Source organism: Zalophus californianus, chromosome 8 (genome assembly GCF_009762305.2).
Source record: "Zalophus californianus isolate mZalCal1 chromosome 8, mZalCal1.pri.v2, whole genome shotgun sequence".
NCBI lineage: Eukaryota > Metazoa > Chordata > Mammalia > Carnivora > Otariidae > Zalophus > Zalophus californianus.
Window position 1 is genome coordinate 76,183,070 of NC_045602.1, and position 23,380 is coordinate 76,206,449.

Consider the following 23,380-nt stretch of genomic DNA (forward strand, 5'->3'; position numbering starts at 1 on the left):
ATGTGTCAATATGCATACATACATCTTAAAATTACAATTTGCCAAAACGGTTCCCTTTTATATGGATAAAACAAAGCAACACTGAAGACAAAGCATGAATGCAAGAGAAGGAGGTAATAACTACCATTTTCACTAGTAGTACACCTCAGCTTTGACAATGAAAACATTAGGTACTTCCTGAAGATTGTTCAAAAGATAATGCTCAAAATGGGTTTTGTAAATCATTTATTATGATTGAAAGGGAAGAAAATGATAGGAGACAAATATTACAATTAAACATGTAACATTATTCTCTTGTAACCAATCATAATAACATACTTTGAATTTTTTAAATGGCTATATAAGTAATTTCCCAGAAAATAAAATTTTCACATCATGAGTTACAGAAAATTGATTTCTTTCCATCAAAATATTTTATCTCTGTTCTATCAAAAATAAATGCCAAGTATAAGGTACACCGTTTAAGCTAAGCCTTCACTACTTGTTCAAATGAGAAGATTTGGAGGGGGGTGTGCTTACCAGAGGGTGAGCTAACTACTACTTTAGAATAAAGCCCTCACACATATGTAAGTTGTGCCATGCCTCTGGCTCACCAACTAATGAGTATTGGACACTTTTCTGGGAACTAAGAAACTCTGTTGTATCCCAGCCAAAATACTGCTGAGAGTCATCCCAAACTGGTAACCAGTTTATTCTCAAAAACCAACTTGCTTATGCAGTGAGTGGTTGTGGCTCAAAAGATCTAGGGGAAACAGTAAATGGAAATCTACTTCTATGGGGTTTTTTGACCTTCTTTTGGTCATTACCAATAAAGCAAAATCTTAGGTAAGCACTGCATTTCTTGGCTTTGCCCTTTCTAAGGATGCTAATGTGAGATGGAATTATTTTTAAAAGGCTTAGCGTGACAACAGCACATTGCCATAGGGTGAAAGCAGCAAAGAAGAAAATATGAAGGCTCTGCCAACAAATTAATTTAGCAGCTAACTTTTTTTTTCAAATTGCTTAAAAAACGTACCACACACAGAGTGATAAATATATGTGCAAAAAATAAATACAAATATTCTATACATAAATAAAATTAAGTATACTCATGATTACTATTGCAATTAAACGGTTTTACAATATAATTTTCATGTCTTATCACAGTTTCATTTTTATCATGAATACTAATTGCTCTGTTTTGTCACATACTGGAATGAACTGACCACTTGTGTAATCTAGCAAAGTAATACATTTCTAGACTCACTCAACTAAAATTTTACCTCCTTTGACAGAAGATTTCTCTTTTCTTTTAAAAAAAATATTTTGAGATTTATGTTAAAACTATAATGAAAAAGGCCTATATGAGGGCAAAATATAAGAATTGTCTTTGCTTTCAAAGATATTATTTAACAAAATAAGGTCAAGATGACCCAGCACCAAATGCAGTGAAATGTGGGCAATATTCCAGTGAACTCGGGCTATCCAGTAATAGCAAGGGATGTGGGGAATCACTGTCTTGTTTTAAACTTTACACTCCAGTGATCTGAAAAGGTGATGGAGTATACTTTCTAATACCACACAGGAGGTTCTGGTGACTTAACTCCCATTTTCTCACCATGATTCATAGTGCCAGATTTACTGCACTTGCTCTAAAAATTTACCCCTCAACAGCATCTTGCGGCTGTTTCTGACACTGTATTCTCTACTTCTTTCCAAACACCATATCATTAATTAAAAGCACATTTAATTACAGTACTCGATTTTTTGGCAGTGAGCATTTCCAAATAATCAACTGGTTTGCCAAATGAGGGTTTGGAATCTCCCTTGGCCAGAATATGTTTTTTAAAAAGACCAAAAAAAAAAAAAAAAGCCATATTGCATGATGTGTCTGCTGGCAAGGGACAAAGGAGGTGGGGGAAAATGATGAATTCGAACCCATTTAGTCTAAAAGAAAGTCAGCATGTGGGCCCATTTTGTGCTTATGTTTTATTAGTCGTATTCATTTGAATATTTAAGAATCAAATAAAAGAAAGACACCCCGCATTTTTAAAAGTTTGGAATCCCAGTGTGTGGGATTATGCTGCCTGGGGGTAAATGAACTTATTTGCAGCTGATGCAGCCATCGCCCGGAGGATGGGAGTGAAGGCTCAGGCTCCAGAGTTTTCAGAGTAAAGTGGGTCCTTTAGTCGGTCTGCTACTTAACAGAAGGGGCTGGCTTCCCACTGCCCTGGCTTCGAGTCCCCGCGTCTGGGCTGAGAGCAGCGCTGGAGCAGAGAGGTGGTGAAAGGTTGCCTTTTGCTGATGGAAGTTGTTTATGTAACTGGCGATCAAAAGAGTGATTTCAAGAATCTAAAACAAGGAAAACAGAATTGTTAGTGCTCCGGAGAAGTTCTCAGCACTTCCAGACCTGGCCACTGGTGGTCTCCATTTGCAAGTGCCCAGGCTTCCAGAATTCCCTTCTCTCTCCGGATCCGTGAAGTGATTACATGTTCAGCACCATCAAGGCACTGACATATTTTCCAGCTGCTTCAACCAGAAAAAAGAATGGGTCTTAAAAAACAATCAAATTTAGTGGCAAATATTAAAAAAAAAATGTGACGATAGTGCAAGGCTATCAATTATCTTAAAGCCACATCTGTGTATAAATGAATTAAGAAATTCAGCACATCATATCAACTTTTTATTTAAACTAAATAAAGTCCTGAGTATGTCTCAGTCTTCTGCACTTACTGGTTAACTGCCTTCACTTGAATGTCTGCCATTTAAAAAGAAAGTTTCAGATTCTAAAAAGGTAGTCTTTTTTAGTTGACATTTTTAAGACAAAGTTTTAGGAAACTCAGTTTCTCATTCTTTTTACTAAAACTGGAATTACATTCTAAAATGTAGCCCTTGTATTTATTGTTTTTGCTTACAGACATTAAAACTACAAAGAACAAGTAACGTCTTAATTATAAAACCTTACTCTTCTCACTAATGAGTCCATAACCTGAATTACCCCACGTAAATAAGATAATGTGTATAAAGTACCTGACAACAACTTACACTAAGACCACTTATTTTGAACCTTCTGTATACCAGGCACTGGGCTAAAGCATTTAACAATTCCATCATTTAATTCTTAAGCCAAAAAAAGTAGGTAGCATTATATAATTTTTTAGGTGAAGAAACCAAAGTTTAGCAAGATCAGGTAAGCCAGAATTTGGACCTAGAACGGTTTGATTATAAGTAAATCTGTTTTCCCATCTGCAACTTAGTTTTTGCACAATAAATGTTTTAGCATGAAAAAAACTAGTATAAAAAAGTTAGTAGAAAGGCTTCTACTCACCTTGGGTTTTGCCATGGCAAAAAGTAATTTCTCTGTTGGTTTGTCCTTTGAATGTGTATTGTTAATGACTATCATAAAATCATCTTGATGACCTCCAAAGGTCATTAGACTCTTGTACACATAGCTGACTATTAACCTCTTCAAAAAGAAGAAAAAGTTAATATCTTACATACTTTTTCCTTTCAAAGAAAGATGAGAAATTATTAATAACATATTTCCATTAAAATGCTGATATTAATGAAACTAATGTAACATTACATGTTATCTATACTTCACTAAAAAAGAAAATGCTGTTATTAGTTATGTATAATAAAAAATTATTTTCTAATATAAAATCTTAAGGTTCAAAATAGATAGTAACGTACTAGTTTTATGTAGGCATCATTTACCTTTATAATTAAAGTACAGTTTGATTCTGATACTAATAACTCAATGTGGAAAAAAACAGAAAATACAAAAAGAAAATAAAAAGCACCTATATTCCAGCATCCAGTGGAAAACCACGGTTAATACTTTGTATGTGTCCTTTAAGATCTCTCTCTCTATATGTATCTGTATTAGGTTGAACCATATGAAACTGATCCTTTTTAAGGTAAAAAATGGTCAAATATTGGCAAATCCCTATGCTTCACCTTGCTATACAGATTTTGATATAAACATAAATAGTATCATGCATATTGTTTAGGATTCTGCTTCTTTTTAAATGTAATAACAAATCATGAATATCTTTTCATGATAACAAATGTCCTTGTATAACATCATTTTAAGTGATTTGATAGATAATCCTTTATTTAACCAATCTCCTATTGCTGGAGATTTAAGTCATTTTTTATTTGTTACTATCTTAAACAATACTTCAATGCATATTTTTGACACATTTCACAATACCCATACCTAATTATTTCTTTAGTTATAAATCTCAAATAACCGGAATTGCTACCTCAAAAAAGTAAGGACAATTTTGAGAATCTTTCCAACCTCTCCTCTGGAAAAGTTATACCCAGTTACATTCCCAGCACCGTCTTGCTAACACGAGATATAATCATTCTTTTAAATCTCTGCCAACCTGACTAGTGAAAAGTAGAATCTCACTGTTTTAAATTGAATGTATTTGATTACTAGTGAAATTAACATTTAAAAATACATTTATTGAACATTTGTATTTCTTCTATGAATTGCCTTGGCCCATTTGTCTATTGGTATGTTTATCATTCCCCTATTGTTTTGTAAGGATATCAACCCTTTGCCATACATGCAGCAACTTTCCCCCCTCTGTAACTAAAACAATTTTAAATATTAAAAAATGTACAGCCTATAGGTAAAGGAATCTGCATATCTAATGTTTAGCTTGCGAGACTTTGAGCAGGATTCTAGCACTCAATGCTCCACGAGCGGCAGCCCACCAGTGTCTATCTCCTGACCTCTATGTGCATCTCCCAGGATCTAGGAAACTGGCTTACTTACCTAAGGTAACTCAGTACTGGTTTACAATTTTTTGTTGACTTTAGGTCATCGATTTTATAACCTATCTTCAAGTTACCCATTCAAGAACTTTAGCATTCGAGAACTATAAATCTCTTCAAAAAGGTTTGTTTTTTTTTTTAGCAATTATAAGGAGAAACTACTGTAACACTAACAATTAGTTTGGTTTCCAAGAAATTCTCAGTGATCCCTGACTAGAGCCGGACATAAGAGAGCCCATTACATCTACCAGGAGAATTTAACAGTTCCTGTCTGCCAGGTTCAAAAACGAAACAAAAAAGAACACATGAAATATGATAGAAAAATAAAGCAAATTTCAGATCGATACATAAACATGTAGAAAGCACAGTTTGACGTTACATTTAATCATGTAAAAAGCTCTAAAATACCACATATGTACAAGTGAACTGGTAAGTAATATTACAGAAAGTTACAGAAATTGTTACAGAAGCCTTAGGGATATCGAACTTAAACTTTCCTAATTAAAGTTTCTACATTAATGTTACCTTAAAGGCTTTCATTTTACACAGGAAGCAATCTTCCTAACACTATAAATGACTATTCATTTTACATTGTTTTTGTTATTGTTATTCATTTTACAAATACAACTGTGGTTGGGGTGCCTGGGTGGCTCAGTTGGTTAAGCGTCCAACTCTTGGTTTTGGCTCAGGTCATGATCTCAGGGTCATGAGATCAAGCCTCGAGCTGGGCTCTACACTCAGCGTGGAGTGTGCTTGAAATTCTCTCTCTCCCTTTCCCTTTGCTCCTCACCCCCCAGCATGCTTTCTCTTTCTAAAACAAACAAATAAATAAATAAATAAAATCTTAAAAAAAAAAACAACTCAAAAAAACAAAAACAAATACAACCGCAATTTAGTCATGGTATCTTAATATTTTCTTCATATGCAATATAAAACCTGTCCAATCTTGTTTTAAAAGATTAAATTATAATTACAGTTGTATTTGTAAAATGACTATTTGTTACACAGCATTAGGAAAAATGTTATTTACCTTCTGTGTACAGTACACTGAGCAATGTGAAACTTAATCTTACCATGGAGTTGTATTCTAAGATGCTTAAACCATCCTCATGGATAGCCAGCCACATGAAAGTACTTCCGAGTGCTGATGGAGTTATGGGCTGTGAAGAGGTGCAAATACACTGTATAATAAATGCTAAGCAAAATCACAGAAACATTTTTCCGTCAAAATACAATGCAACATTTACAACAACGACTTCATATTAAAAATCTTCTTGGGGCGGGGAGAAGAAAAGAAGAAAATAAAACTTATGGGGGAATAATCTCTCTTGGGGCAGAGGCAGGATCATGTAATGGAAAGAGCAGTGAATCTGATATCAGGAGATGTGGGTCTGAGTTCCAAATGTGCCATTTATTAGCTGTGCATTTGGACAAGCTACTGAATCTCTCTGAGGCTCAATTTTCTCATCTTTAGCACGGGGACAACAATGTTTAATCTTATTTTTCTTTTGTTTTAAGAGGCTAATAGGTAATAAGCTTGTAGGGTTTCTATGATGAGCAAAATCCTAACGGAACAAAATACACTGATGTGTTTTCTAAGGTGTGTGTAGTGCTAGTACAAGGTAAAGGATTAGTATTATAAATGCACACTTTTTCCGAAAGTTTATTAAATCTGATATTCAATGACTAATAACAATAGAATAAAAAGAAAATACGAAACTGTGATGAATGGTAATGAGAAATACCAAAATTTCCACTAAATTCCTTATTGTAAAAAAGCAATGAAATTATATTAATAAAGAGAATCTCACCACTAACCTCCAACTAAAACCCATGAATGTTTTCGAGCATTTTACAATGATTGCTTAACAATAACTGAATTTAATGAGAAATGAAATTCTAACAAAAACTTTTTTTTTTTTAAGATTTTATTCATTTGACAGAGAGAGCACCAGCAGAGGGAGAGAGAGGGAGAAGCAGGTTCCCTGCTAAGCAAGGAGCCCGATGTGGGTCTCGATCCCAGGACCCTGGGATCATGACCTGGGCCGAAGGCAGCTGCTTAACCAACTGAGCCACCCAGGCGTCCCTTCTAACAAAAACTTAACTACTTCTCTTAAACCTTATAAAAGAAGTTGAGATTATAGGGGCACCTGGGCAGCTCAGTTGGTTAAATGTCTGCCTTTGGCTTAGGTCCTGATCTCTGGGTCCTGAGATGGCCCCGCATTGGGCTCCCTGCTCAGCGGGGAATCTGCTTCTCCCTCTGCCTCTGTGCCTCCGCCCAGCCCCCCAACCGCTCTGGCTCTCTCATCTCTCTAATAAATAAAATCTTTAAAAAAAAGAGAGAAGTCGAGACTATACATAAGGAACTGGGATGAATCTATAGTATACATGCAAATCTATAGTATTTATACATACAGTATTTTTGTTTATAGTAAAACTTTTCAGAATCTCATGTATAAAAAAACCCCTAGGTTACTGCCTACTGAGGGCTGGTTTGCAAAGGATAGGCAAGCATTACAAAGGATGCCATTCAACCTACCAGCCCTTTGACAAAGCACTGTTTTTGTTGTTCTTCAGTGAAACAAAACATGATATATACATGCAGTGGAATACTATTTAGCTTTTAAAAAAAAAGGAAATTCTGACACATGCTACAACATGGATGAACCCTGCAGACATTGTGCAAAGGCAAATCAGCCAATCACAAAAGGACAAATATTGTACGATCCCTGTTACACGAGGCTTCTAGAGCAGTCAAATTCACAGAACAGGAAGTAGAATGGTGGTTATCTGGGCCTGGGGAGAACAGGGAATAGGAAGTACAGAGGTTTAATCTGGGAAGACGAAAAAGTGCTGGAGGTGGATGGTGGTGAGGGTAGCATAAGAATGTGAATGTACTTCATGTCATAAAAACGTACACTTAAAAATGGTTAAAATGGTATATTTGATGTATTATATATATTTATCCCCCCCAAAAGGATGTCATTAAGCAAAGGAGGTGTCTTCATAGTATAAAGGAAGAAAAGTGAGCAAAGAAAAGATGACACTCATGCAACATGCAGATGCTACATATCATTTAATAATATTTCTGTGCTAAAAGCACAGAACATATGATCAAAGATGGATATTTAATATTTCTTCCAGTGCTGAAATTAGAATTAAAATTCATTGTAAAATGCTGCTCTACGGTTCAAGTCTAGTCCTTATATTTTTAGAAAGCCTATGTTCAACTCCTTGCAAATATATTAATTTTAGAGATGTTTAAGCATACTGACTTTATCCACCCCTCTCTTAGTACACAGCTTCCAGTGCCGGTAGCAAAATAATTTCTTACCTCGCAATGATACAGTCACTCATGGAAGCAGAGTACAATAGCCTAGATTTTACTCTTCTAATCTAAGTTGTCATGTATAGATGGCAAAACTGAGGTCCAAAGAGGTTAGCTGACTTGCACAAAGTGGCACGGTGATTCAGCAAACATTTATTCAGTGATACTTATGTGCAAGGCAAAAACGGTGAGCACGAGAGAAGGATTTCAGGGTCAGTGAGTCTACACCCTCAAGATGTGTACCACTTATTAGTGAGGGCAGACCAAACATGCACACAGATCTAACACAAGACCAGAAGCATTTCAGGAGCCTGAGGGAGTATAAAGTGACACGGTTCAACAGAAAGAAGCAGAATTCAAAAGTACAGTTCTTCCTGGGGGCCTGGGCTGCCCCCTCCCCCGCAGCCCCCTGCCCCACCGTCAGGGTCTGCCTCTCCTTCCTCAATGTTCCCACAGCGCCCTGGCCCTGTCCCTCTTAACCCTGTTCACCCACAGTGCTTGTTTTCCTGCCCTGTTGCAATACTAGATCAACTGTGAGTTCCTAGAAGTTTGGGTACAACCCGTCTGAAACCATGGGCTTCTGTATCCCTAGGTGCACAATGTTTGGCCAAGAGAAGTCACTAAATACTAAATACATGAGCAAATGAGTGACAGAGTGACTAACAAATGGGTGAGAGGCTGCGTGGCTGAAGAGAAGAAAGCAGAGTCCGGTGGTCGCCCTCAGTCTCCTGGCGAGCCTACAGAGTGCGAGTGACTTATGTGGGGGGCTGGAGGCGGGGCGGGGAGGGGGAAGTGGGGCAGAGGGCACAGATGAAGAAGGTGCTGACTCTCCTGCCCCTTCTTGGGTCCCTTCATTGTTTTCTTTCCATTGTTGGGAATCTCCTTATTTCCTTTTTAAAAGCTGAGTCTACTACACTTGGGGGGACTGTGGTCACTGTTCGACTTCACTGAACTGAAGAGAGAAGGTTTTCATTTGGCATCTCCCTCCCATCCTTTCTTACTTTCGCAAGAAACAACTTGGCACCAAAGAATGGCCACTTCCTGGCTACTGTCAAATAAATGCGCACACAATCGGCAGCGCTGTGTCCCCGGAGGGCCATCCATCTGGTTGACAGTCGCTGGCAGAGCTGCCTAAGAAGAGAACAAAAACGAAAAGGCCAAAGCAAGAGCAGAAACAGTGTACTGGCCTCCCAGGGCAAAGCTCTGCTTGAGCCAGTTGCAGGCATGACCGGGACACCCGGGCGTCACCCAGGAGGAGCTGTTATTTTGTGATTCCCATCTCTCCACTGTCCACCCCTTGTCCTTCTAGAACCTTCCTCTCGCCAAATTCTCATACTATTAGTGCTCTCGGCATGACCTAGGTTCCCCACCTCCCACCCCCCGTCACGCAAAGTTAATAAAAATCTGATAAACTAACATCAAACCTTAGAGTAAATTAGATTACAAAGGTAATTTCTCATGGGAATAACTTTCATTTTAAAAGAAAAGTACAAGATATTGAGACCAAAGAATGAATCCCTAACGGTGGAATTTTAGGTGCTACCTGGCTTGGAGAGATGCTGGCTATGGGGAAGATGCCTTAAATAAAATCACAAGGGCAACCACTTACTCTACATAAACAAAAGACTGACCTTAAATGTTTCCATTTTGGAAAACTCGCGGTGAATTGGATTTGCCTCTCTTTTCAATCGAATCAGCCTTTCATTATATGTTCTCTAAAACCAAAATTCTAAACCAGTTGAATTTAATTAAAAATTTATATTAAAAAAATCTTGTGTAAGAAGATAGTTTGCTTTCACGCTAGTTTGTTTATAATGGAATACCCTAAGAGATAAAATGTGTTTGGTACACGAATCATAAAATTAAACACAGTACTGGCCATTTTTTCTCTTTTATTAGCAGGATTAATTTGGACAAGAATGAATAAGATCAACTGAAAAGTAGACCTTCTAAATTAAGGTAAAAAAATTTTCCTTAAAAAAACTGTAAATATAGATTCTCAAAATTCTAGGCCCATCTTAAATAAAAAGATCTATAACCTCTTGGGATTCAACAGTATTAAAAAAATCTTAAGAAAATTGTCATGTATAACAATTTTCATCTTTAAAATTTGAACAGAAGAATATCACGAAAGGCCCAGCCTGAATCTACCCTTTGAAGAGTCATAAGTAGGGGTGCCTGGGTGGCTCAGTTGGTTAGGCGTCCGACTCTTGGTTTCGGCTCAGATCATGATCTCAGGGTCGTGAAATAGGGCCCTGTGTCCAGCTCCCCGCTCAGTGGCGACTCTGCTTCTCTCTCTCTCCCTCTCCCTCTGTCCTTCCCCTGTTCTTGCTCTCTCTCTGAAATAAGTAATTAACCCTTTAAAAAAAATAAAGAGTCACAAGTAGTTCCTTACCTTAACTGCTCTTCAGAAGAGTCATCTCTATACCTTTTAGGATAAAATTTTTCTATGACTTGTTTTAGAGTTTGATTTGCTTTGCACTGATTAGTAACATGCCCTGCTGGAGTTGAAAAGGGTCTTTCAAAATCTCCAATCTCCACCTAATTGCAAATCCAAAGAGAAAATATAGGATATTGAAGAGTTTTTTAAAAATTAGTTTTATTCTTTCTAAACATTCTTTATAATAAATAATATATAAATCTATTTGTCATGATTGAGTGATTATGGAATTTATAATCATATATAAGTATTATTAATAAAATCTAAATTCCACTTGAAAAAAAATCTGTAATTGAAACATTTCGATTCCATTTCTATGCAAAAGACTCTTAGTTAATGTTGTCATCTAGCAGTATTTCCTAAGGGCCACTAATATTATTACCCATAACAGCACAGGATAATTTTTCATTTTCCAGGTACTATTTTAATTGCTAATAATAAGGCAAAATGGAGGCTAAAAATAAAAGACAAAAAAAGTTATAAAGCTATGAAAAGTCTCAAAAAAAGTATTATTTGCATTTCCTAAGGGTCGCTATTGAATATAATGGAACAAGAACTATATTCTCATTACTTTCTTTCTAGATTTTCTCCATAAATGGTTCTGCATCCATCCCCTTATTCTGTTATTCTGGAAACAGAGCCCCTCTATTCTTCTTTCTCTCTGAATGAAAGAATGTTCAATCATTATCTCTATTAACGAGGCTACACAGATGCCTTTCTCTACCTACCCATCCATCTCTCCATCCACTCACCCACCCACTCATTCATCCATACCTATGTTGAGTCTCCATTATATCTCAGGCACTGTACTAAGTGAGGTGAGATAAAAAAAAAATAGCTGAGCACAGTTCCTACCCTCATGGAGTTTACTGTCTAGTAGAGGAGACTGAAGTATAAACAACTTGTTTATACTTGTAATGACTTGTGTCAAGTGCCTTATATAGGGTACCAAAGAGGGTGCAAGGAGTGAGATGGAGTGGGGACATTCAGATGAATGTCCTATTGAGCATTCAAATCCTTTTATACAGCATTCCTCAACAAGCAGATGGAGGGACCCACCCATACTGGGTGGGGTCTCCAACTCAAGAGGGCCCTCTGCCTCCAGGTAAGCCGTTAGCAGAACCAGCCTCTGAGATTCTGACCCCTGTGGCTTCTCTTTTCTAGTTCTTAGTCTGACCCACTGCTGTCTAAATTCCTCATCTGAACTTTGCCCTTACAGTGTATTCTACCTCTCTAGGTCTCTGCCCCAGTTTCTTATTGTTGGCTTCTTGGCTTGGCCCCGCTGTTCAGCTCTCATCCCCATCTCCTATCTCCTTCCCTGATTTCCTCACACCAAATACAAGTTGTCCATACTAAAATCCTTCCCCCAAAGCAAGTTTTTTTTTTTTAATTTTTAAATTTTTTTATGCAAAGCAAGTTTTTTATTGTCCTCACCGACCACCAGGTCATACTCAGCACAGCTACCTGTGAAATGTAAGAGCAAAATTTACCCCCAGGGAGATGGCAGTTGGACAAACAATAGTTACAAATACTGGCCGTTCAGGGCAACCTTTCCTATTAGGAAACCCTATAGTGGGACCTCCAAGCTCAGGGTCCCCTCTCTGGCACCTGGCATACTGTGTGGCACAGAATGAGCACATACATGTTTGTAGAATAACTGAAAATCAGCTCAGAGGACTCCCAAAATGACTGCCATCTACATGACACCCTACCAGACACTATGTACAATGATGATTCACGGTTAGCTCCAAGAATTTCCTAAGATGGAGATTATCAACAAGGACCTACAGGTATTCACATCTACAACAGAAATAACCTTTCTTCTACAGATCTCAGATTAGTATAATTCACCTGTCTTCACAAAGACTACTCTGAGGAAAAGAGAGCAGAGGTATTATTTAACTTTCATGGGTGGAGAAATTATACTTTTTAGTTAGTAACACGTTCAGAATTTTCTAGGTGTATGTATAGTCTTACCTCTCTACTCCTTCCTCGAATTTATCTAAAACATATTAGAAGTATACGTCTCTTTCAAAGTACATTATAATTTTTCTTGGAGAAACGGTCTGACTAAAAGTTGATATAGGAAGACTACCTTAATTTTTGGTAAAAATGAAAGTGATTTTAACAGAGACTCTGTGCCTTTAGAGCAAGAGAGACTAGGATGGCAAGTGATAGGAAATCATACCTAATCCTATCACCAAAAAAAAAAAATATGTGATCTATTTGTCTTTTCCTTAGCTTTGCATCACTTGCAAAAAGAGAACCCTCAGTGTAGCATGAATGCTTTAAATTTTGGATGACCATAAAATTGTTATAAAAGTGACCTAAATGATCAATTATTTGTTCATCCAGTGGAGAATGGACTAGATGTAAGGCACTGTGCTAGGTACAAAGATGAACAGGGACAGCCCTTTCCCTCAGGGAGCCTACAGTCAGTGGGGCAGAGCCAAAACAAATCAATAATAATAAACAACTGAGGTAAAGCTAGTACTGTGCAGGACAGGACAAAAACCCCAAGACTTTAGGAACGTTTCGTGGAATAAGTGACACCCAAGATGAGAATTAAAGGACACACTGAAATTAACAGGTGAAGGAGTTGGGGGTAGAGATGTTCCAGGGCAGAACGGACAGACAGGTAGACATAAGACATAAGAAAAAGTGAGCCATATGCAAGGCAGGGAATTGTGCAGGGAACCACAGCTTACACTTTGTCGGAGCATAAAGCTCAAGGCAGGGAATATTAACAGATGACGCCGGAGAGATAGGCAGAGTTTAGATCACAGATGTCCTTCTGTGTAAACAAGGGGATGACACAGCTAGCTCAATTCATGTGTTTGCTAGATCTCCACCCCAGTTCCTAGTGCCGCCAAACAAACCACAGCACAGTTTCCAGGCCCAGGCCTTAAGAAAATGGCAGCCTCCACTTCTTGTTTCTCTTTCGGGACGTTGCTCTCCATCCAATCGCCATTCTGTGAGGAAGAACACGCAGCCACATGAAGAAGCCACGTGTAGGTGTTCTCGCTGACAGCCCCAACATAAGTCCCAACTAACAGCCAGCACCAGACACCAGTTGTGTACGTGGACGAGTCTTCAAATGATTCCAGCCTGCAGCCACAGAGTCACAGCCAGCCTTCGAGTGAGGCCAGCTGATGCCATACGCAGCAGAGACAAGCTGTCCTTACTCATCTCTGCCCAAATTATTATTTTCAGTGATAGAGTCTCGGAGTCATTGCTTATGTAGATAACTGAAACGATCGCTCTAGTATCTGGGTGGAGGACAAATCTGGGGGGGATCAGACCAGAGAAAGGCTCACGAGTTAGAATTCGGCCGCAGGAGGGTTAGTAGGACATGACGGTGGTCCAAAGCATAGCGATGGTGGCCAACGTGCACACAAGTGAAGAGGAGCATGTATCTAAGAGTTAAAACGGGTGGGACATGGTGACCGGTGGGACCAGGTGAAAAGGAGGGCAGTCAGTGAGGATTCCTAGAAGCTCGCATGGGGGACTGCATGGAGACAGTAGCAGAGCAAAGACACAGAATGTGAAGGAAAAGGAGAGAAGACAATTAGTTCAGTTCTTACTATGTCGAATTTAAGGAGCCCATGAAAGAAGTGAACTGGAGAGAAAAGATAATGGGACTCAGTGACAGGTGGTAGATAAAGAGATGTCCTGGGACGGTGTGCAGAGTGCAAGGACCAAAAACCTTGGGGAATCTAAGCCCTTGTCCTGATGACATATCATAAAGTTGCCTTAACATTTTTCTTTACTTAACCTGTGCACAGACTCAGGTGAGTTCTCTAATGACTATTCTCTCCCTCTTTCTGAGTAATAAAAACCTTGAATTTAGCGCTGCTCCTTGCCACCCAGCTAAGACTACATTTGCTAGTCTCCCTTGTAGGCTGGCAAGGCCGTATGACCAAATTTTGACCAAGGAGACATAAATGCAAGCGTTCCATGTAACTTCCAGAAAGTTTCTCAAAGAGGGGAAGGCATGCCCTGCTTCAGCCCTTCCTCCATCATGATGCCTGGAACACTGATGTAATAGCTGGAGCTCTGGCAGCTCTCCAGGACCATGAAGAGGACACGCGAGGGGAAGAAGGATGGAGAGCAAGATAAAGCCCATGCCTCTGATGACTGTAGGGGTGCCAGCATGTCTATCTCTCTAAGTGAGAGACAAACATACTTCTATTTGGATTAAGTCACTATTAATTTCTGAGTGTGTGTTTATAAAAGTCTGAACTTAATCCTACTGATAGAATAGGGAAGCCAAAGAAAGTGCTCTAGCCTTTTCAAAGACCGATTCCCATTAGATTACTGAATGATTTCAGCATGGCGCCCTTAGCCCTGCAGCTCTACACTCAAACTCCTTTATTAAATGCAGAGCCTAGAGGGATACTTTCGAGATAATTAAGAAATTAGGTTCCATGAGGAATACTGTCTCAGTTGACATTACTGTAGTCAGCAATTCTGAGTCAAACTGTAATTACAAAATTACAATGCCCATAAGTTTTAAGGTGTTAATCACAAGAATTACAAGATATACGGTTTTGCTACATTCAAATCAATATAGAAATTAGTATCTTACCTTTACTAAATATGACTCTATATAACACAGAAGTTACCTGAGCTAAAAGAGCTGCCATTTCTAATGCCAGGTCCTTGTTCAGAGGAAAAAGTCCATTTATTATTTGATCATTTGTCTGATACATTAACAGCAACTTTTCTCTATCGGTCTCTCCACGAGCTTGCATTGAGAAATATAGTCTAAAAAAAGACAAAATCTTTCATTAGATGGTATTCTTACAAAGGAAGAAAGTAAAGCGGAATCCAGAGGACTGATATGGGGTTATTCTAACATAGTTCCCCAAGTGATACAAACTTAGACCATTATTATTTGTCAGTGATCTCTGCGTCTGTTTCATATAACATTTTCAGCAGGGGAAAAGCTGTTCTGAGGTTGAGGAATGCTTCTATGCTATTTTTTAGGCCCTAAAATACCAAATCCTTAAGTGCGACTGAGGAAGAACCTAAGGCCCTGAGTGAAATTAAATATGCCCTCTCTTGGAAGGGATGCTGATGTAATCCTTCATTTCAATGGGCTGTATAAAAGCAATTCTCAAAACACTCATGATCTTTCCTAAATACCTTAGACATACAAGGGAATAGAAAATGAAGGTTTCAATTCTAAATCAACATCAAATGGGTGGGGATAGCAGTTTTCCCTGGGGGTCTAAAAGATCTTATTTATACATTTAAATGTTTTGACTTTTTTTTTTTGCCGTATCCGGATAAGCAGCTTTAGGAGTTCAGAAATAGTCTACATGTTGCTATTATTACTTGTTGAAACAGGAGATATCTTTTGTTTGCCTAGGAGGCCCTCAGCAATTCAGTGACCTTCTTTATTTATTCATTTTGCCGCTTCACTATTCGGGAGAAATGGGGGCTCTGGCTTCAGGCTCCAGACCAGGCATGGGGTGCTGTCAATGCTGTAGATGTTACGACAGTGGGGTGGGTTAGCAATACCTTGCCATACTTTAAAGATTTATTTACTGATTTGAGAGAGAGAGTGATTGGGGTGGGGGACAGACAGAGGAAAGAATCCTCAAGCAGACTCTCCCCGTGAGCGCAGAGCCCAACCCATTTTCTATTCTTTCTGGCATGTCCAAAAGATGGAACCTGGAAAGGGGAAATGAAGCTCTATAGGCAAAAAGGGAAAAACAATTCCGGACACGTATATAAGAAGACAACATGGAGAATCGCTGACTCAAGCCCCTAATGAAAGAGTTTGGACTCCAACAACTATACAGGGACTTGGACAGAATGTGGAGAGGAACCAGAGAGTCACAAAAATGATCAAGAGTCAGAAACTCAAATCCATGGTCTTGAAGAGACAAGGTGTCAGGGGAATGTGGTATGTCTCCAATATGACGAGCTTCTAGGCACTCCCCAGTCCTAAAGAGGCCTGCGGTAGAGGAAGTGGGCGTCTGTCATGCAGGCAGGGCCTGGGTCAGACCAGCAGGGGTATTTGCAAATGTCCACCTCCTCACTTGACACCAGAAAGTGGAATGCTGTGGGATGGAAATGTCTTCACTACGAGGACCAGTTCTGCTACCTGGATGTGGCAGGGCTCCCAGCGCTGCTGGGGGACCCTTTGTTTGCCTCAGACTGCCTCCATATTTCATTCCCAGGAGCATTTATTTCCTGCTGTTGTCTTTCTCCTCCTCTCGTTCACTTACTTCCCTTCCCTATTCCTTCCGCCATGGTCTACTGATGACACTCCTGAACTGCAGTCGTGACCCCCTTGCCTGCTGTCTCCACCTCAAGTCATCTGCTCAGAAGGCACCACTCTGCAAAGCCTTCTTCCATATTCCCACAACGTCTGGTACATACACATGTTATATTCATAGTGAGAGCCAATATGGCTGGGCATTTACTGTGTGGCTGGCTCCAGTTAGGATTTACATTTGCCAAACTTAGTCCTTCAGAAACCCTAGAAGTAGATACTGTTTGCATTTCCATTTTATGTAGAAGGTATCTGAGGCATAGAGATGGTAAGTGACTTGCTCAAGGCCACACAGTGAGGGGGACAGCCAGGATTATAACCCAGGCGGTGTCTCTCCAGAACCCCCGTTCTTCGCTACTCTGCTCTACTGTTCCTGTTACAGGATTAATTACATTGCTAGGATTTCCTGTCTTTCTGTCCCTGTAAACTGGAAGATTCTAAAGGGTAGGGGAGGTCTTTTCACCTTTGAATCCCCAGGGCTTCGATGAGGCCTGGCACTGGTGCACACTGAACGGATGTTTACGGCATGAATGGGTAAATGAATGGTAGAATTGCTAAGTACAGGAATTATTCGCCAAAAAAGCCTGAAAAGTCCCCTTCTGTAGCCTTGGGTAAGTGACTTAACACACTAAAGCTTCAGTTTCCTCCTCTGTAAGATGGAGATAATAATAATAATACCCGTCTCACTGGGGTGTTGCTAGGATTATATCAGAAGATGCACACAAGGAGCTCAGCATAGGGCCTGGTGTGTGGTAAGTGGTCAATAAATGTTGGCTATTATTATTACTGTTAGTATTGTTATTAGGGTTCTTCTCTAGTGGTCTTTGGAATCACGAGAGTCTCTTCATTCTGGTTTTTTTTTTTAAGAATTTATTTATTTATTTGACAGAGAGAGACACAGCAAGAGAGGGAACACAAGCAGGGGGAGTGGGAGAGGGAGAAGCAGGCTTCCCGCCGAGCAGGGAGCCCGATGCGGGGCTTGAACCCAGGACCCTGGGACCATGACCTGAGCTGAAGGCAGAAGCCACCCAGGTGCCCCCGGATTTTTTTTAATAACAGTAAACCAATGACCTTTATTGTCTGTAACAGGAAGTGGAAGAAGAGGGGACATGAGAACCCCAGCTCCAGGGGCAGCTCCAAAGACCTACTCTGTCTTCATGCCCCCAGAAGCCAGGCATTCTGGGAACTTTTTTAGGTGAACACAGCTGGAAGAAACGGGGTAACCGAGATGAGCCGCCAAGATACTTCTTGGCTTAGGAGCCAAAGGGTACAGGTGTTAAAGATGGCAGAGATGGGAATGTCCGTCTATGCCCCAGAAAACTAATAATCACAAAGGACCACTGAAAACAAACTTGTGTTTCACAGGGGGGATAGGAAGAGTTGTCTTCTTCAGGGAAGGACCCTTGCCAGTTTTGTTTTGTTAAAAACATGTCTTGACTTCTGTGGTTTCAAACACACAGTAAGAAACTAAATTGAATAAGCAGCTTAAACATAAACAGAATTTAAACATTAGTTTCCAAATGGTTGCCTACAAAAACAAGTTCAAATGCTATTAATTAGACCTTTAACCTCTAAATCTAAATAATTAAAATTCCATTAACTTACTAAATATAAATACAAATTCCACGATAGAGAGCTGGTGTGCAGTTTCGCTCATTACGGTGCTGCCTGACATGAAGAACCAAGTCCTTGGCCGCATGATAGGTCATGGCCAGTTCCCCTCCTCACTGTGTCACTGGAAATTAGGGCTCACTGTCTAAGCTATTTATACATACGTGCAAAGCACGACCGTATGTAGAAACATAGTACTTTCTCAGAGTTCTGGCTATCCAGCCATTTCAAACTTCTGTTAAAAATTAAACCTTTTGGTTGAGTTGCTTTTTTTGTCAAAGATATTGTCATGGGCTTTTTTTTTTTTTTTTTTTTTTGACAAGGCAATCTTTATTATGTGTTATTCACAACTCTCTTTATCCTTCCTAATGGCATTTGCTAGAGTTGGAGTATTATTCTTATTTGTGTTTCAAGACTACCTTTCTCCATTTCATCCAGATTTGACTTGGGTTCCAACCGTAGCCATCACAGACAGAATTAGCATGTATTAAGCATTCGGAAGGTATGCATTATTAGGAATCGTCTTAGACATGGAAATGATTCCATTTAGTTCCAAGAAAACCAAATGAGAATTCCTGAACCTCTCTGCATAAAGACAGGTGGCAGGTCAGGTCCAAGAGTTGGCTCTCTTCCATAAAAGGTAAGATTAAGAGACAAGGCAGCAATGGGGACCTCCAGATCAGTGCTTCTCAAAAGTTAGCATGAGTAAGAATCGCCTGGAGAATTGTTAAAACACAGACTCCTTATGCCCAGAGATTCTATTTGACTCAATAGGTCTGAAGTGGGCCTAATAATTTGCATTTCTTTTTTTTTTTAAGATTTATCTATTTATTTATTTTAGAGAGAGAGAGAGAGAGAGAGAGAGAGAGAGAGAGAGAGAGAGAGAGCAGGGGGAGGAGCAGAGGGAGAGGGACAAGTAGACTCCAGGCTGAGCGCAGAGCCCCACGCCAGGCTTGATCCCACGACTCTGAGATCACGACCTGAGCCAAAATCAAGAGTCAGACACTTAACCCACTGAACCACCCAGGTGCCTCTAATTTGCACTTCTAATGTATTTCCATGGGATCCTGAAGCTGCAGGTCCAGGGCCTGCACCTTGCGAACCACCGCTCTAGCAATCACAGAACTAAAATAAAATCATCCGGAAGGTCCAAGTCTTCCACACTTGATGTTAGCCAAAAGGCCGAGCAAGTCTTCCAACCTGCTGTACTTGCCAGTCACCAAAGGACCACAGATAAAGGCTACCATCAGTGGCAAGAAGTTCCAAGTAATCCTGCTTATCTCCAGGAAGCATGATTTTTAAAACCTTAGATACCAAAACTTAACAATCACCTTCCTGTTACTCAGAACTCTTGCAAATCACCACAGTTCATGAACCCCTGAATAGAGAAGCTCCTTCCAATGGCTACGATCAATGGCTCATGACTGCCATTTATTCGGATCAGAAGAAATCCGTTCAAACAGTGGGTGGCCTTCTGAGAGGAGATGCCAATATGAATGCACCATATTTATTCAACCATTCCCCTATTAATAAACATGTGAAGTCCCTCCCAACACTTAGTTTTCACTGTTACAAAACATATGGCAAAAGAAGATAAGATGCTGGGAGGTACTGGAATATTCTCATTCACATATGTGGGTATTTCTGTGGGACAGATCATTAGGAACAGAAATCCCTAACTGGATCAAAGGCTATCAAATTCTTTATGTTATATAGTGTCTTTACTTCTTCTTCTTTTTTTTTTTTAAAGATTTTATTTATTCGATAGATAGAGACACAGCGAGAGAGGGAACACAAGCAGGGGGAGTGGGAGAGAGAGAAGCAGGCTTCCCACCGAGCGGGGAGCCTGATGCGGGGCTGGATCCCAGGAGCCTGGGATCATGACCTGAGCCGAAGACAGATGCTTAACGACTGAGCCACCCAGGCGCCCCACTAGAGTCTTTACTTCTTACACTCCAATTTTAGGTCTACGAACATCTTCCAAAAGTTGGCCTCTGAAAGAAGTAACTATTAAATCAGTAATTCCACCAGTAATTCCCTGGTCTGATATTTTAGATTTCTTATCTTATGGGGTAGAAGATCCACATAAAATCAGCAAAATACCTTTTTATTTTTTTGACAGTTAATGTCACCTGGTCAGTGAACACTGTTTTTACTAAGTACTACCTTCTGCTAATACAGGAAGAAAAGATGTTTGAAAAAACAGAAATAAAGAAAATCTGGTTTCTGAACATATGCCAAAGTATATTAAAAATGTTACCTGTTGGGAAGACATGTGTTCCAGGCCCACTGGCTTTTTCCCAATTCCTGAGACCCTCTGAGCAGCTACCCTCTGAGGCTCTGGAACATCCTTTTCTACCCATTTCCACGGTCTACTTCCAACCCTCTTCTGACCCTGGCATAAACATCATTCCCTCAAAAAAGCCTCCCAATGCCTCAAGTCTAGGTCAGGCTTCTTCTATGTGCTGTTACAGAACAAAACTCTTTTCTTTCAGAGAACTTAATATGTAATTATATATTCATTAGAATTATTTTATGATTAACAATGGTCTTCCTCACTAGCCTGTAAATTCAAAAGATCAGGGACTGTGTTTGTGTCTGCTTTTGTTACCATTTTATCCAGAGCATCTAGCTGAGTGCCTGGCTTATAGCTGAAGCTCAATAATTACAGAGAAAAAGAGAGACTATGAAAGAATGAGAATAAATGAATATGAATATGTGACTTCTAAAAGACTTGAATTATTTCTTTTCTTTTTTTAAGTTTTATTTTATTTAAAGTTTGTTTTATTTATTTATTTGACAGAGAGAGCGAGAGAGCACAAACAGGGGGAACAGTAGAGGGAGAGGGAGAAGCAGGCTTCCTGCCAAGCAGGGAGCCCAATGCGGGGCTTGATCCCAGGACCCTGGGATCATGACCTGAGCTGAAGACAGACGCTTAACCGACTGAGCCACCCAGGCGCCCCATTATTTTATGAGAATTTATTTATTTATTTGACAGAGAGAGCGAGCGAGCACAAGCAGGGGGAGCGGCAGGCAGAGGGAGAGGGAGAAGCACGCTCCCCACGGAGCAGGGACCCTGGGATCACGACCTGAGCATAAGGCAGACACTAAACCGACTGTGCCACCCAGGCGCCCCAGATTTTGTTTATTTAAGTAATCTCTATGCCCAACATGGGGCTCAAACTCAAGACCCCGAGATCAAGAGTCATATGCTCTTCCGACTGAGCCAGCCAGGTAGGTGCCCCCAGAAATATTTCTTCCTACTACAGATCTTCAGTAGAGTATTTGAATATTTAATCTTTATGAAAAATGTAATGCTAATTGTTGAAAGTGAAAAAAATTCACCCATGTAGCGACCACCTTAAGAAAGCAGCTATTCTTTCTTACAGTTCTTTCCTAATCTTTGTCCAAATGAATATTTTTTATAAAATATACCCATTCATGACTTGAAGAGACTAGAGCGAGAAACAAAATTTTATGTGACAGTTTCTTCCTAGAGAAGCAAAGTTTCCTTTTACAGAAAAACGAACACACAAATAAATGTTGTAACTGGCAAGGCTATTCAATGAGAAAGTGTTGGTGCATGATTTGAGCATAACGGTACACCCATACTTTGACATTTGGATACAGCATTACACACCTGTTTTTATAAGTTAGACGAACAGTTCTCGTACCTTCCCATTTCCCAGGCTGCTGTTCTTTGGAGGCCTGCTCCCACTTAGAAATAATGTCACATATCTAGAAGGGAAGTGGAAAACAGAGGTTTAGAGCAATTCTCAAATCAGCCTTTTTTGAAGACAAGCATGTCTGCAGACTGAAAAATTTCCAATTAACATGATCAAACCAAACGGACTGAAGCCTTTTGTTTTAAGCTTCTGTGCACTCCCGGTTTTAGATTTAATTATAAATTGCTCTTTGGTCCATTTATCCTCTTGGACACCCATTAACTTTGGACTGTGGCCATGAATTTTTTACTCAAAAAGGAATCTTAATGAAAGATTGCATGAGACTGGAAACAAGAAGATTCCAGGAATTTTTTCATAATTTAGTCATTGAAGAAGCAACTTTTCCACCTTCTGAGTTTCTAAAGACTGGAATAACTGAAGTTATCTCAAAGAAACTTGAAATGTAATCTTAAGATTTTTTGGTTGGATAGAAAAAAAAAATTCTTCAGGTATCAAATAAATGTTTGCTTGCTTTTTTTTAACAGGTCGTCTAGAGAATTATAAATAAAAGTTTTCAAAACTATGTGGTAAGCAGTAATTCAGCAAAGCCCTTAGCGTTTACTCAGCTCAAGTCAACCAAAAAGACCAGCTTATCTTCTTGACTAATTATTAACAACAGTGCTCTAGGAATGTGTCTCAAAAATTTACATTTGAATGTGCTGAACTGGATAGGATATAGCTGGAGCTGAGGAGAAAAAGACATTCCTTTATCTAGATTTCTCAGTATGCAGCCACATATGCAGGGGTGTGGGGAGGCGGGTAGCACATCCAACAAACCAACATTTCTAATGAACTAAGCATGAGTTTCAACAGTGTTCTGTGAAACCCCTTCGAGCCCCAACAGGCTGATCTGCAAGGGAAGTTGGGCTTCGGTAGTTTGAGGAAAAGTACTGACATTTCATGTCCTCTTAACCCGTGGGATCTATTACTTCTGATCCTATTTCTTCTCCTATTCTGCCTCAATTCTTTCATCTTCAAAGCACAGAAATACCTTCACCCTGCAACAAGGTGCTTATTCCCAAGAGCAATCAAGGGCCATATCAAGTAAGGAAAGGACACAGACCCGGTTCTAGTTGTGCGATTGGGTGTAAATCGTTTAATGCTCTTGGGCTACAGCTTGCTCATTTGCAAATAAGAGGGCTATTCTTGTAAGGTTCTATGGTCCTGTATTCTATATTTCTGTTACCATTGCTAGATGGAAACTTTATTAAAGTCATTTT

The 23,380-nt window shown here is 39.5% G+C and overlaps 1 protein-coding gene across 7 annotated transcripts in view; it reads right to left on the reverse strand.

Moving 5' to 3' along the window:
* Window positions 1-214: 214 nt before the first annotated feature.
* PLEKHH2 (pleckstrin homology, MyTH4 and FERM domain containing H2) overlaps window positions 215-23,380 on the reverse strand; it is a 104,479-nt gene continuing 81,313 nt past the window's right edge. For 4 of the 7 annotated variants that reach the window (XM_027622708.2, XM_027622705.2, XM_027622704.2 and 1 more), the window contains 7 exons: window positions 22,076-22,173; window positions 15,164-15,305; window positions 10,494-10,639; window positions 9,100-9,229; window positions 5,844-5,930; window positions 3,308-3,445; window positions 215-2,331 (listed from right to left, as the gene is read on the reverse strand). In XM_027622708.2, the coding sequence (XP_027478509.2) occupies window positions 2,146-2,331; window positions 3,308-3,445; window positions 5,844-5,930; window positions 9,100-9,229; window positions 10,494-10,639; window positions 15,164-15,305; window positions 22,076-22,173 (927 nt within the window). In that variant the 3' untranslated portion in view covers window positions 215-2,145. Of the gene's footprint in view, window positions 2,332-3,307; window positions 3,446-5,843; window positions 5,931-9,099; window positions 9,828-10,493; window positions 10,640-15,163; window positions 15,306-22,075; window positions 22,174-23,380 lie in introns of those variants that run through there. The other 3 variants (XR_003524735.2, XR_003524734.2, XR_003524736.2) reach the window with 3 other exon arrangements.